The sequence below is a fragment of the Rhinoderma darwinii genome, chromosome 3, assembly GCF_050947455.1.
Source record: "Rhinoderma darwinii isolate aRhiDar2 chromosome 3, aRhiDar2.hap1, whole genome shotgun sequence".
In the NCBI taxonomy this organism is placed as follows: Eukaryota; Metazoa; Chordata; class Amphibia; order Anura; family Rhinodermatidae; genus Rhinoderma; species Rhinoderma darwinii.
In genome coordinates this window covers 274,573,354-274,589,328 of record NC_134689.1, presented here as the reverse complement: position 1 = coordinate 274,589,328, position 15,975 = coordinate 274,573,354, and the positions used below count along the sequence as shown (strand labels likewise).

Genomic DNA, 15,975 nt, shown 5'->3' with positions numbered 1-15,975 from the left:
AAAAAGTGTTATGGACAGACGAATCGAAGTTTGAGGTGTTTGGATCACCAAAAAGAACATTTGTGAGACGCAGAACAACTGAAAAGATGCTGGAAGAGTGCTTGACGCCATCTGTCAAGCATGGTGGAGGTAATGTGATGGTCTGGGGTTGCTTTGGTGCTGGTAAAGTGGGAGATTTGTACAAGGTAAAAGGGATTTTGAATAAGGAAGGCTATCACTCCATTTTGCAACGCCATGCCATACCCTGTGGACAGCGCTTGATTGGAGCCAATTTCATCCTACAACAGGACAATGACCCAAAGCACACCTCCAAATTATGCAAGAACTATTTAGGGAAGAAGCAGGCAGCTGGTATTCTATCTGTAATGGAGTGGCCAGCGCAGTCCCCCATAGAGCTGTTGTGGGAGCAGCTTGACTGTATGCTACGCAAGAAGTGCCCATCAAGCCAATCCAACTTGTGGGAGGGCCTTCTGGAAACATGGGGTGAAATTTCTCCCGATTACCTCAGCAAATTAACAGCTAGAATGCCAAAGGTCTGCAATGCTGTAATTGCTGCAAATGGAGCATTCTTTGACGAAAGCAAAGTTTGAAGGAGAAAATTATTATTTCAAATAAAAATAATTATTTCTAACTTTGTCAATGTCTTGACTATATTTTCTAGTCATTTTGCAACTCATTTGATAAATATAAGTGTGAGTTTTCATGGAAAACACAAAATTGTCTGGGTGACCCCAAACTTTTGAACGGTAGTCTATATAACGAAATATTCGTATCAAACCTTTTAAATACAGAAATTTTTGAAGCACCTTGTGTTTTTACTTCCGGTAGACTCAAGTGATTTTGTGATTCAAATGGAACGCATATACCGGATAAAAACAGCAGGTGAAGACTTGGACTTCTACACATGCCATGATTAAGGACACAGCACGTGCCTGAAATGCGTAGGCGAAATACGAATGCGATTCACCCTTTTTTCACTTTGATATTTTTAAATTTGTTACATAAATAAAATTGGAACCTTGATTCCTTTTACTTACCCACAAGCGCTGGATCATAGTCCTCTTTTGTTTCGTGTGAACATACCCTAACAGTGTTGCCGCTCTGAAACTCCCGTATTTTTGGCGGGCTTGCAGTATTTCTTCAGCTCTGGAAGCCATGCCCCCCCCCCCGCCCCCCGCCGCTCTGCGCCTGTCCACTTCTACAGCTGTTATTGTTCCCGGCGCAGAGTGAACAATGCGCATGTGCATGGAAACGAGACAGCACTGTGGAAGAAGGGGGCTGGCTAACTTTCTCAACATCATTGCAGTGTCAGCCCTCTTGCGATCACGTGCTTTGATGATGACACAGGGGAGAAGAGAGAGCTTTCTCTAACACGTGTGCCTGTGTCACCGTGTTATCAAAATAGAAAGAAGTCCTGAACTTCCAGGACCATATGACTATATTTTTAAACTTGAAATTGGCGCACAACAAGAACATCAAGTATATTAGTAAGTCACCTTATTTTAGGTTAGTTTATAAATGCAATAAGATTTTATGGCACTCTGTAATGTCTTTAATAATATCCACCTTAAACATGATAATTGGTCACGGAATCAGATGCCATAGGATTACCCTTGGCATTGCCTTTTATGAGTTATGTATTCTTAAGTGTATAAGTAATATTATAAATTGACACATGGCGGGCCTTAGGGGCACATCAGCCACCCCTGCTGAAGTAGGGGTCTCAAATGGCCTGCCACTAAGGCTCGGCACAATGAATCTTAATATTACTTTCATAGCAGTATTATTAAGACATTGTGTAGAAGCATCACTAGAAAACTCTGTGTGGAGCTGTTATTTGGTAACTCAATGTTGGTATTATTTGTACACTGTATGGTGGTATCATTTAAGCACTAACATTTATGATATTTACTGACATTTTGTGGTACTTCTACCTAGACTTTATACAGTATATTATTTTTGCAGTGTTTAGTGGGGGCGGTAGTGTATAGGCTTGTTGTCATATTTAGACAACCATACATGAGTGTTATTTGGCCAACATATGGCAATGTTATTTTGGCACCATACTGTATGGCACTAATAATAAGGCAGCCTATGGTGTGGTTATTTGTATACTGTATGACAATATATCATGAGGGGTGCCAATAGGAAATACCAACCAGGGTACCATTAAACATAAGGCTGGTCCTATATTGACATGTGCTCATGAATGTTTTAATGATTGGTTTTAGGATCCTTGGGAGAAAGGAGCGCACAAGCACAATGCCTCAGCAACCTGGCATTTGCCTATAGTCAACTGAAAAACTATGATATGGCAGAGTTCTACTATCAGCAAGCTCATGAAGCATTTGTGGATGCAGGTAAACATACAAATATAAAATTATTACTGTGTAGTATGTGCAAATACTTGTATTTGTCTTAAGAAGTGAGTAATGAGCAGTCTCGTCTTATGGGCGTTTTAACCTCACTCAGTGTAAAGCGTTTTAAGATGAATCTGGTCTTTATATTGTTTTCGACAGTCAAGCCAACCCAGCATAGACGTGCTAGGGAATTAGGGGCATAGCTAGAGGGGGACTGGTGGGGTCATGTGCTCTGGGTGTATGTTGTTAGGGGGGGTGTACCATCAAGCTACTCTGCCTTGGCCAGGGTATTTAGATTAAGGAACTAAATCTTTGCTCTGGGCTTATGAAAACCTACTTCTTACGACTTTGTAGTGGGTAATTGAAATGCTAGTTTCACAAGACTTGAAGTAGACTGTACATACTATACAGAAGAAATCTATAACACATAAGATGCTATTACCATGAGTTATCAATGTCATTCACTAAAGACAAGAATTAAGCACGTGTTCACTGTGATCAATATATTGCTTCATGTCTCATATCAGGAAGCCAAAGCCAGAAAAATTAGATAGTTGACAGTACAAAGTACTTTGTAAATAGTAACATACAGACCCTTCCCTTGTATATACAGCATGCTCAGTATATACACAAGAGTTCAGGTATCAATAGTAGTTTGTACATGTGCTGTTTGTTGGAAACTGCAAAATAAAAATATAGCAAACTGTTAGAGCTGTAAATAATCAAGAGAATGGCAAAATATTTGGCTAAAATTCTGTGAATGTTTTGACTTATATTTACCAATAGATTTCAGCCCCTTAAAGAGGCTCTGTCACCAGATTGTGCAACCCCTATCTGCTATTGCAGCAGATAGGCGCTGCAATGTAGATTACAGGAACGTTTTTATTTTTAAAAAACGAGCATTTTTGGCCAAGTTATGACCATTTTCGTATTTATGCAAATGAGGCTTGCAAAAGTACAACTGGGCGTGTTGAAAAGTAAAAGTACAACTGGGCATGTATTATGTGCGTACATCGGGGCGTGTTTACTACTTTTACTAGCTGGGCGTTGTGTATAGAAGTGTCATCCACTTCTCTTCAGAACGCCCAGCTTCTGGCAGTGCAGATCTGTGACGTCACTCACAGGTCCTGCATCGTGTCGGCACCAGAGGCTACAGATGATTCTGCAGCAGCATCGGCGTTTGCAGGTAAATTGATGTAGCTACTTACCTGCAAATGCTGATGCTGCTGCAGAATCAACTGTAGCCTCTGGTGCCGACACGATGCAGGACCTGTGAGTGACGACACAGATCTGCACTGCCAGAAGCTGGGCGTTCTGAAGAGAAGTGGATGATACTTCTCGTCAGAACGCCCAGCTAGTAATAGTAGTAAACACGCCCCGATGTACGCACATAATACACGCCCAGTTGTACTTTTACTTTTCAACACGCCCAGTTGTACTTTTGCAAGCCTCATTTGCATAAATACGAAAATGGTCATAACTTGGCCAAAAATGCTTGTTTTTTTAAAAATAAAAACGTTACTGTAATCTACATTGCAGCGCCGATCTGCTGCAATAGCAGATAGGGGTTGCAAAATCTGGTGACAGAGCCTCTTTAAGGCTGTGTTCACACAGAGTTTTTTGCAGGAGAAAAATTCTGCCTCAAAATTCCATTTGGGATTTTGAGGCAGATTTTGAACTTCCTGCACGGCATTTGCCGCGATTTTCGCCACGTTTTTCGCTGCGTTTTTTGCTCGCGCCCATTGAGTGCTACTGGCAAAAAACTCCCCGAAATACACTTTCTCTGCCTCCCATTGATGTCAATGGGAGGTCAGAGGCATAACCGCGTGAAGATAGGGCATGTCCCTTCTTTCACCCGCGAGGCGGATTTACCGCTCGCGGGAGAAAACCGCCCCGCCTCCCATTGAAATCAATGGGAGGCATTTTCGGACGGTTTTTAACGAGTTTTGCGGAGCGGTTTCCATGCCAAAAAGCTCGTCAAAATACTCCGTGTGAACAGGGCCTTAGGGTATGAGGAATTTGCCGCAAAACTCCGCCTCCCATTCATTTCAATGGGAGTCAGGCGCTTCATTTTCCCGCTAGCTGATTAGTTCCTGATAAGTCCTGCTCGATCTTCGGTCGGATTCCGCCCAAATCTCCCATTGATGTTAATGGGAGGGAGGAATAGATTTTGCGGCGGGACCTCCATGCAAAATCCACTGTGTAAACTAGCCCTTAGGACGAATGCACACAATGCTTATTACGTGTGCTTTTGCCGTGCGTATTTGTGTGCGGCAAATCCACAGCGTAATCCAGTACCAGCAAAGTAAATGAGATTTCAAGAAATCTCATGTTCGCGCTGCACTTTTTTTTCTGCGCGTAAATTGACCTGCTGTGCATATTTTAAAGTCCGCAGCATGTGAATTTATCTTGCATTTCCGCTTGAGAATTGTATCTGACTAGTTCTAAAGAAAACTGCACCAATACCTGCAGCATGAAAATGAACCTATTTACACATCAAAATATAAAAACCACACCTAAAAACGCATTGAAAAACACACAATTAGGTTTTTACCTACAAATTTCCTGCGGTTTAGATGTGCATTCTCAACAGCAAATTGTAATGTGTGCACGTAGCCTAAGAGAATAATGTTCAAGTTCATGGATTTTTACCTAAGCTGCCACATTTTAACAGATTGCCGCTATTTTGCAGTAGAACTAGGTCTATACAGATGTAAACTAGAATGTTTCCAACACTGACCGCCTGTTAATAAATTAGGAGCTTCTTACTCCAACTTTCTTTAAATTAAGACTGGTGAATGAAACTGCAGTCTTAATAAATTGCCCCCCAGAGTATATTAACCCCTTGGCGACATACGACGTACTATTACTGAAATGTCACCAAGGGGAAGTATGGAGCGTGGGTGACGGGTTTAACACCTTAAATTCTAGGTCTACTGCAATCTTTATTCAGCAACAGTCACAAGCTGGGCTCAGCAAATCCTCAACAGATATAACTCTATAACGCTTCAGATCAATAGTAAATTATCGTGAATCTCCCTTTAGAATGTCTGGAATAAGATATCCAGAGCACAGAATGCAAAGCAGAGGAGTATGCGCCATCCTTCTGCCCTGTTGTACAAGCCTGTTTTGCATCGGGCCCTTTCAAGCTCTGAATTTTCAGCTATATGATTATGGCCATTGTTGTGTTCTTCTAAACATTCAATGTTTTCTAGATGCTTTGTAATATTTAATGCTGTGTGCAAAGTTGATAGCTGTAGAATAAATTCCACTATTAAATAATTTTTACTTTATGAGACCTTTTGATGTCTTACAAATTGTAGTTAGAAACAGCAGGTATAGTTAAAGTGGTAGATATTCAGTGAGCTAATTTGCAGAAAGAAACATTATCACAAGCTTGATAGGCATAAAGCTATGGCAAGCCTGAGGCCTTATGTTAGGCCGCCGATCGCCATGATAACTCTTTGGCACCCTGTGATTGTGTTCCGGGATGCCGATAGGGTAACAAAGGGAGCCCCCTCACTCTGTAGCCACTTAGATGCTGCGGACCTTATTGACTCCGGCATATAAGAGGTAAGCTCTGTTAACACCAATTCCGGCTGTTTGAGTGGATGCCGGCTCTATGTTACAGCAGGCACCCGCAGCGGATGGTGTGGAGAGCTTCTGCGCCCATGCCATTACCTGGGCATATCGTTACATCGTATTGCAGTCAATAAACTTGCAGTTAGGACGTAATGAGTTAATGGGTTAATGTTATGATTGATAAATAGTTTTAGACTATTTTCCTTATAAGTAATGATGCAATGTTTCGGAGGTAGAGTATATATTTTTCTTCTGACACTTGAGAAAGGTGGACACTACCCCCAAAACATTCCATCATCACCAGTTGGGAGGATACTTTGAAACCATGTATGTATGTACCCACTAAAATAGATTAAAACATACTGCATTGAAATAATGGAGAATCTTACATGGATTTTTTTTGCATTTATGCATTGAGTCATTTGGACTATATACTAAGTAATATACGGACTCAAGAGAGTTCTAACCTGGCTTTTTCAGCTCTCCTGAAGTTAAACGAGGAGTACTTGCTGTATGTACTACAAGATAAACCAAAACTTAATTCCATTGGTCTTACAAGAAATTTATAGTGTCAGTATTATATTTAAATTGTGGATTTTTATCTCTTTTTATACACCCTAAAATCTTATTTGCTACTGGAGCTGATGCTTGACATTAAGTCATGCTGCTTATCTTAGACTCTGTTCATATTACGTAAGAGCCCTACATTCAGCATAGGTACTGGGAAAACTCCCAGCACATACATAGAATGTATCCATAGGTCCCGTTTATCCTGCATATCCCAAAAGTGGTTTATTACACTATTTCATACAAAGGTGTACAGTTAAAAACTGTATACCACTCGGTAAACTTTATTTTCACAGTCGGGTCCTACCAGCTACGTATCCCACTCTAGGAGCCTTGGTGGACAGACCCTACTTGTAACTAAAGTACCCAGGTCCTTGTTTCGTTACCTACAGTTTTATTACTGCAGCCTAGGTGCCGTACTTTACAAAAAAACTTATATTCATGCTATTTACAAGCAAAGGTAATTTCTGTTGACAGGTGACTTTCTACGGCAATGTCTTGTCAGTGAAGGGTTGGGTGCTACATATTTTTGCCTTGGAAATATGAATCAAGCTATTCACCACTACAAGCAGGCACTGACCCTGTCTGGAAAATCAAAGGTATCATTATTTTGTATTTCCTATATACGATGACATTAAAGATGGTAGTAGTATCATTTGTAGATGTTCAGCAATTTAGTTATTCACATTTGGAGAAACAATAGTAAAATAAATTTTTAGCAATCTGATCATCATGTACAATATTATTGGGGAATCTTCAGTTTTCTTTGTTTTTCAAACCAAAGTATTACACTGCACTTGTAAGGGTTCTCTTAAAGGAACATTAAACATAAAAAACACACACAAAAAAAACATCCCAGCAATTCCTTTCTTAATATTCTCCTTCCGTTTGCACCTTTTCTATCTCAAATTGCAATCAAAATGGAAAGATATATAACAAATTATTCTATATGCATCCCACGAGATCAGCCATTCCCCCTCCCACTGTTCTGTTTGTGTTAGGAGTCAAAAAATGTTAAGTCCGCCCCCTTGGATAAGCCCCACCTCGTCAGCCTTCTGCATTGCCAAAAATGGGCTCTCTGCAAGATTTCTGCAAGACTGTTTCTGAGACATGGAGAAAACCTTGCAGTGGTTTTTTTTTTAACAATGATTATAACTTAGAGAGTGACTGATACACTGTAAAATAAACTCCCTTCACTCAGCTTCATCGCAAATATATACACTTCTCAAACATTTGTTTGCGAAATCACAATATTAGTAGTCAAAACAATTAATAAATCATTCTGGATTATTAGACAGGACACTACTAACTCGTCCAATCCTTCTTTACAAGCTGAAAACATAATCGCAACTATGAATGGAGAAAAACTTTAAGGCTAGGTTTACACTGCATATTGGTCCCCTGTTTAATGTATACACTGGAAAAAGCTACCGACAAATACGTTAAATAGAGGCTGTGCCTAACTCTGGCATCTGTCACCCATAGGCTATAATAGCATCTGTTTAACAGGTACGTCATGAAAAGCTATTGAAAAGCCCATGACGTATCAGGTTAATGGATGCCTGTAAAGGATGAAATACGTTGGCATCCAGCACCCATCGGCTAATATCATATCCGTTTAACAGGTAAATTTTTTTACAGGATACCATAGGATAAAAATGACTAAAGGCCCTTTAACATGGGACTATTATCAGGCAAATGAGCATTCACAGAACTCTAGTTCCCGATCACGTGCTGCCGACATGATAGAAATATATGGGGAGGAGCGAACGTAGTAACGATCACTCATCCCCATGCATTGCACCTTGTGAAATCTACTAGCTGTCTCGTTGATCGGCGCTCGTTTACACAGTCCACGTCGGCACCCTTAGTCTGCTTAGTATACATTTCTGACTGAAGGAGGAAATTTCAGTCAATCTGAACTGATTTTGTTCTTGTATACACTGGCGTAGCTATAGGGGTCGCAGCGGTCGCAATTGCGACCGGGCCCCGAAGCCAGGGGGGCCCACGGCCCCCCGCACCACATCAATAAAAAGTTACTATAGTAACTCGGGCCGCGGGCCCCTGTTACTATAGTAACATACTTTACTTACCTTCCTGGTTCCGGATCGCAGCGGAGGTCCTGACGTCAAGCGCTGTGCGCAGCGCATGACGTCTCAGCGCTATGCCGCCGCGCACAGCATCGAGACTACAGAACTCCCGCCGCGGCCGAAGAGGAAGGTAAGGTTAGCCCTGACTGGCGGGGTCTGACTCCCGGGACCCGCCAATCAGCTGTTTTGAAGGGGCCGCAGCACTCGTACGAGAGCTGCTCCCCTTCATTCCTGTCACTTCATTCCGGTCACACTGTGAATCGGTGTCGGCGATTCACAGTGTGAGCGAGTAGTGAAATGAAGGGGAAGCAGCTCTCGTACGAGTGCTGCGGCCCCTTCAAAACAGCTGATTTGCGGGTCCCGGGCGACACATCAGCTATTGATGGCCTATTCTGTGGATAGGCCATCAATGTTTAGGGACTGCACAACCCCTAAGCCTACGATGTATCAGGCTTAGGGGGCCCATGAGACAGGATCACAGATTGTGTGATCCTGTCTGCTGGGCCCTGTATCTAAGCCAATCACATGGTAGGCTTAGATACATGGCCCATGCGTGATCCTGTCTGCTGGGCCCTGTATCTAAGCCTACCACACTGTAGGTTTAGATACAGGGCCCCAGCACACACTAATCTTATACTGTATAAGATTACTGTCTGCTGGACCCTGTATCTAAGCCTACCTTGTGGTAGGCTTAGATACAGGGTCCCACAGACAGTATCACACATGGGCCCTGTATCTAAGCCTTAGGGTATGTGCACAGACACTAATTACGTCCGTAATTGACGGACGTATTTCGGCCGCAAGTACCGGACCGAACACAGTGCAGGGAGCCGGGCTCCTAGCATTATAGTTATGTACGATTCTAGGAGTCCCTGGCTCGCTGCAGGACAACTGTCCCATACTGTAATCATGTTTTCAGTACGGGACAGTTGTCCGGCAGCGAGGCAGGGACTCCTAGCGTCGTACATAAGTATGATGCTAGGAGCCCGGCTCCCTGCACTGTGTTTGGTCCAGTACTTGCGGCCGAAATACGTCCGTCAATTACGGACGTAATTAGTGTGTGTGCACATACCCTACCACATGTGTTACTAATCATTTTTTGTGTGTTTTCTTACAGGTTCGGTCGTTGGACTACGGCGGATTCCAGGACTACTTCGATGACAGCTTTTTTTTTTATTAATAAAATGGTTAATGAGGGCTGTGTGGTTTTTTTTTTTTTATTTCAATAAAATATTTTTTCTATGTCTTTGTGTTTTTTTTTTTAAACTATATTACTACCGCCTTAGTAATGGCCGCCGGCTGATTGACAGCATCCATTGCTAAGGCGGGGCTTAGTGTTAGCAGGTATAGAGGCTAACACTAACCCCCATTATTACCCCGTTACCCACCACCACCAGGGGTGCTGGGAAGAGCCGGGTACCATCCAGTACTTGACCATCTGTAGTGATGGTTGGCCACTGGGGTGGCCGCAGGCTGGTATTATCAGGAGGGGAAAGGTCAAAAACAGTGGCCCTTCCCATTCTGGTAATGCTGCCTGCTGCTGCTTTATTGTATCTGGCTGGTTATGAAAATGGGGGGGACCCCACGTCATTTAAAAAAAAAAAAAAATAATAAATAATTGGAAAGAACGATGTCGGGTCCCCCCCAATTTTCATAACCAGCCAGATACAACACAGCAGCAGCAGGCAGTATTACAAGGGTGGGAGGGCCACTGTTTTTGGCCTTCCCCAGCCTAATACTACCAGCCTGCGGCCACCCCGGTGCCTGCCCGTCACTACAGATGGTCGGGTACTGGTTTGTACCCGGCTCTTCCCAGTACCCCTGGTGGCGGTGGGTACCGGGGTGATAATGGGGTTTAGTGTTGGCCTCTGCACCGCCTAACATTAAGCCTCGCCTTAGTAATGGAGGTTGTCAATCAGCCAGCGGCCATTACTAAGGCGGTAGTAATAAAGTTTAAAAAGATACAAGCACATAGAAAAAATATTTTATTGAAATAAAAAAACACAACCCTCATTAACCATTTTATTGAGAATAAAAAAAACGCCGTCATTGAAGTCCTCAAATCCGAAGTCCAACAACCGAACCTGTAAAAAAAACACAAACACAAAAATAATCAGTAACACATAAAGAAGCAAAATGTCAGCGAGCTGGGCCCTGTATCTAATCCTATCATGTGTGATACAGTCTGCTGAGCTGTGTATCTAATCCAATCATGTATGATACTGTCTGCTGGGCCCTATATCTAATCCGATCATGTGTGATACTGTCTGCTGGGCCACTGTATCTAATCCTATCATGTGTGATACTGTCTGCTGAGCTGTGTATCTAATCCTATCGTGTGATACTGCCTTCTGAGCCACTGTATCTAATCCTATCATGTGTGATACTGTCTGCTGAGCCACTGTATCTAATCCTATCATGTGTGGTACTGTCTGCTGAGCCACTGTATCTAATCCTATCATGTGTGGTACTGTCTGCTGAGCCACTGTATCTAATCCTATCATGTGTGATACTGTCTGCTGGGCCACTGTATCTAATCCTATCATGTGTGATACTGTCTGCTGAGCTGTGTATCTAATCCTATCATGTGTGATACTGCCTTCTGAGCCACTGTATCTAATCCTATCATGTGTGATACTGTCTGCTCAGCCACTGTATCTCATCCTATCCATAGTTTATAGGGTCGTAGTGCTATAGATATGCTATGCTGTCTCATATACACACTATTTTTTGGGGCGGACACATATGTATTGGGGCTATTTCCCGGACATTTTAAGCCCTGAGGGTATGTTCACACGGCAGCGTCCGTTACGGCTGAAATTACGGTGCTGTTTTCAGGAGAAAACAGCACCGTAATTTCAGCCGTAATGGCATGTGGAGGCGTCTTTTGCTGCGTCCATTACGGAAGTAACTGAAGCTGGTTTTCCATGGAGTCCATGGAAAACGGCTCCATTTACGTCTGGAGAAGTGACAGGCACTTTTTTACGCGCCGCCTTTTGACAGCGACGCGTAAACAAAAATGACCGTCGGCACAGAACATCGTAAGACCCATTCAAATGAATGGGCAGATGTTTGCCGACGCTTTTGAGCCGCATTTTCGGACGTAATTCAATGCTAAAACGCCCTAATTACATCCGTAAATAGTGTGTGTGAACCCAGCCTTAGTGACGCCCCCGGCTGCTAGTGCTGCATTGTTGGGTCACTTAGGAGACCCAGCGATGCAGCTGAAAGTGGACCGTCGGCCATGAGAAGTTTGCGGGGGGGGGGGGCCCAGTAAGAATTTTTGCATCGGGGCCCATGAGCCTCTAGCTACGCCCCTGCTTGTATACAGAAAGCAATCATCACAACAAACCCTCGTAATCTGTCAGATTGAAAGGAAAATCAAGTATCAACATAGTTTAATCTCAGTACTTAGAAAAACATTTTTGAGGACAATCTTTTTAAATATTGATAGAAGCATTCTGGGAAGGCAGAAAGGGATTTTAGGGTGGAAGGAATTTAAGATGCCTAAAATGATCCATCTGAGAAATGAGCAGACTGTGATTTTCTATGCAATAGTCAGATAACTGTATTACCAAGTGTGACAACTTTGGGTATATTAGCTCACAGGATCGCCATCTCCGGGGTCACGATGGTTGGTACACTTGAAAGTTTTCACTCCAACACAGAGGATTCTGTTTGAAACTGGCCGCAACCAGCTTTATTGTCTTCATACATGAAAAGCAGTTTTTCAAAACAGTTCAATATAAACCCTAGGCCGCCCAGCCTCTAACTAAACATACAGCTTCCCTAGCTATCAGGGTGAAAGGCCTTCTGCCCAGCACCTCACAACAAACATACAAATTTTGACCACACACAGGCTGGCAATGCCTGTCTTCCTCAGACTGGGAGCCTTGTGTGAATAGATCAGACCTTTCTTAAAGGAGTCCTCATAGCTGGCAACTAATGAGACTCATAAGGCACCCCAAACCCTGGACTATCCTGAAGATGGAGTGAAACTTTACTTTTCTTTTCCACTCCAACAATCCAGACCTTTTTCTTATATTTTACCATAATAAATAAGGAGGACGGACACTGTCTCTTGTAACATTCCTTTTCCTTTTTACATTCTGGGCCCAAATCCTGGCTCTTAGTAGCCACACTGCTACACAAGATAATACTGGACTAGCTGAGTTTCCAGATTTTTTTGTATTAAGCGAACAGAATTTCAGTAACATCTTAAGATAAAGTAATAGAATTTTAATGTTTAGAGGCATGAGAATTCTTTCAAATTAAGAAATGAAGATAGAAATTAGTATATCGCATTACAAAGCTAGAGTGTCACATATTTTGGAAGTGTACTTAGGTTATCCGTGCCACCATATTTCCTATGACTTTCAAAGCAAGATATAATCAACTGCTACAAAGCCCATTCATTTGTTATTCTGTTAGCAAACAGCTGTCCTTAAAGGGGGTTTTACACTGGGCGATTATCGGGCAGACAAGCGTTCATAGAACGCTCGTTGCCGATAATTGTCCTGTGTAAACAGGGCAGCGATCAGCAGATGAACGAGCAAACGCTCGATCATCTCCTGATTGTATCAGTTTAAAAAAGTACAATATTATCGTTGTCGGCAGCACATCTCCCTGTGTAAATAGGGAGACGCGCTGCCGACATGATTACGTATGGGGACGAGTGATCGTCCCCATCCATAGCTCCGTGTGAAAGGAGCAAGTGTGACAGGAGCAAATGAGCGCCAATCAACGATGTCTTGTTGATAGGTGCTCGCTGCACCTGCCGATTATCGGCCGGTGTAATAGGGCCTTTAGGCTCCAAATGACAAGTCCCAGTTTACTTGAGTTGTTCCAAAATGGCTTAGGATAGCCAGATTTTTTTGTTCATTGTGGTTGGAATATAGGGAACCCCTGGTACTCCATATGTGACAATAAATGCCCTCTTCTTATAAGAGATCTGCAAAGCTAGATAGCCATATGATGATGCAGATTAAAAATAATTGTGGTTCACCATGCCTTGCCAACCCATTGTGTTTTTTACATTTCTTTCAACTTAGGCTGTGTTCACATCACCATTGCCTTTCCGTTGAGGGGTTCCGTCTGTTTTTTGCGCGTTGCAGTCCCGTGTGTCATAAGTGTTAGCTGCGTGGCTGCGTGATTTTCACGCATATGCCATCCTTATAACACGCGGTTTTGATTTTTAGAAAAAGTGCTTTTATTTTTTCCTTCATTTCTTTATCTACTGTGGCGCGAATCAGGCACGACACACAGAAGTGCTTCCGTGTGCTGCGCGTGATTTTCACGCACCCATTGACTTTAATGGGTGTGTGATGCGCGAAAAATGCCCAAGTATGGGACATGTCGTGAGTTTTACGCAGCGCACAGATGCTGCGTGAAAATCACGGAATGTCTGAATGGCCCCATTGACTAACATAGGTCCGTGTGACGCGCATGATTTTCACGCAAGTATCATGGACATTAAACACATTCATGTGAATAAGGTTTACAATACCAGCCTGCGGCCGCCCCAGTGCCCAGCCATCACAACAGATGGTCGGGTACTGGATCGTACCCAGCTCTTCCCGATACCCCTGATGGCGGTGGGTATCGTGGTAATAATGGGGGTAGTGCTAACCTTTTTACTGGCTCACACTAAGCTTCTCCTTAGTAATGGACGTCGTCAAACAGATAATTGCCATTACCAAGGAGATATAAGAAAATATTTTTATTGAAATAAAAACTCCCCCACAAAACCCGCGTTAACCATTTTATTAAAAAAACACAAAAGAAAACGTCAATCATCGTAGTAGTCCACCGAATTTACAATAGGTCCAGCGGAACCTGCAAAAAAAATAAAAAATAAAGTGGTGCTCGATGCTGATTCTTCAAAACAGCTGATAAGCGGCTATGAAGGATCAGCGTCGCTCGTGCATACTCCGCTGCACAGAAATAGGACAAAGCTCTGCTGCACACAGTACGCGACTCCGCACTGCTGCACACATTCTACACAAACACAGCTCTGCTGCACACACACTACACAGACACAGCTCTACTGCACGCACACAGCCCTGCTGCACACACACACACAGCTCTGCTGTGCACACACACACAGCTCTACTGCAAACACACACAGCTCTGCTGCACACACACACTGCTCTGCTGCCATATTCCATCTGTGTATGTGTCGTGAATTGAAATAACATTTGTCACAAATGAAAGAAAACATGGCAGCCCCAAGTACAGTACGAAAGTGTTAATAAAAAAAAAACATTGTGTGTGAAAAAATTCATAAAGTAAATATAATATTTGATTAAATAAAAACACATAATATTTAAAAAAAAACACACCTCATTACACCTTTCCTTTAGGGCAACCATTTCTGGACAATCAGAGCATTACAATATATTATAACACAAAGTATTTAAGAATTATATGGGAGTCATATAATATTTTTTACACTAATTAATATTCCCATTAGTAGATACTATGGTAGAAAACAATTTGGTGAAACTAAGGGTAAGTTCACACAGAGTTTTGTGACGCGGAAACCGCGTCGGAAAACACGCCGAAAAACGTCCGAAAATGCCTCCAATTGATTTCAATGGGAAGCGGAGGCGTTTTTTTCTTGCGAGCGGAAAAACCATCTCACGGGAAAAAGAAGCGGCGTGCCCTATCTTCGGACGTTTATGTCTCTGACCTCCCATTGACATTAATGGGAGGCAGAGAAAGCGTATTTCACTGCGTTTCTGCCCGCGGCGCTCAATGGCCGCGGGCGAAAAACACCACGAAAAACTGTGTGTACCCAGCCTTATTATAATACATTGAATTGCAGAAGGAAAAAAATAATAAAGAAATCTGCATTTTCTACCTACTGCTTCTGTTTTTGTACTATATGTTGTGAAAATAAATAAATAAAAATTAGCTAAAGTATAACATAACATTTTTTTTTTTGTAGAATATTATTTTTTGTATCATTCCAAAAGGTGACATTTTGCTGTGCACCTTTAACCCCTTAAGGACACGGCAATTTTGGCCTTGAGGACAGAACAATTTTTTTATATTTCCCTCTTTGCATCCCGACGCTCATAATTCTTTTATTTTTTGTACGACGTATTTGTATGAGACTTTGCTTTTTGCGGGACGAGTTGTACTTTATGTACGTACCATTTTTTGTACATTTTTATTTTGGCGAAAATGCAGAAAAAAGCAGTTCCGCAGCAGTTTTAATATTATTTTTTTACACCATACACCGATCATCATAAATAATGTTATACATTTGTTGTACAGGTTGTTACGGTCATGGCGATACCAAATATGTCTATTATTTCATGTTTTGGGACTTATATTTTGAAAAGTTTATTTATTATAAAATATTGTGTGTT

At 42.3% G+C, this 15,975-nt stretch overlaps 1 protein-coding gene across 1 annotated transcript in view; it reads left to right on the top strand.

Moving 5' to 3' along the window:
• Nucleotides 1-15,975, top strand: part of LOC142750441 (uncharacterized) — a 69,757-nt gene that overhangs the window by 33,797 nt on the left and 19,985 nt on the right. The window contains exons 3-4 of the mRNA XM_075859442.1: nucleotides 2,232-2,360; nucleotides 6,987-7,108. Coding sequence (XP_075715557.1) covers nucleotides 2,232-2,360; nucleotides 6,987-7,108 — 251 coding nt within the window. The remainder of the gene's footprint in view (nucleotides 1-2,231; nucleotides 2,361-6,986; nucleotides 7,109-15,975) is intronic.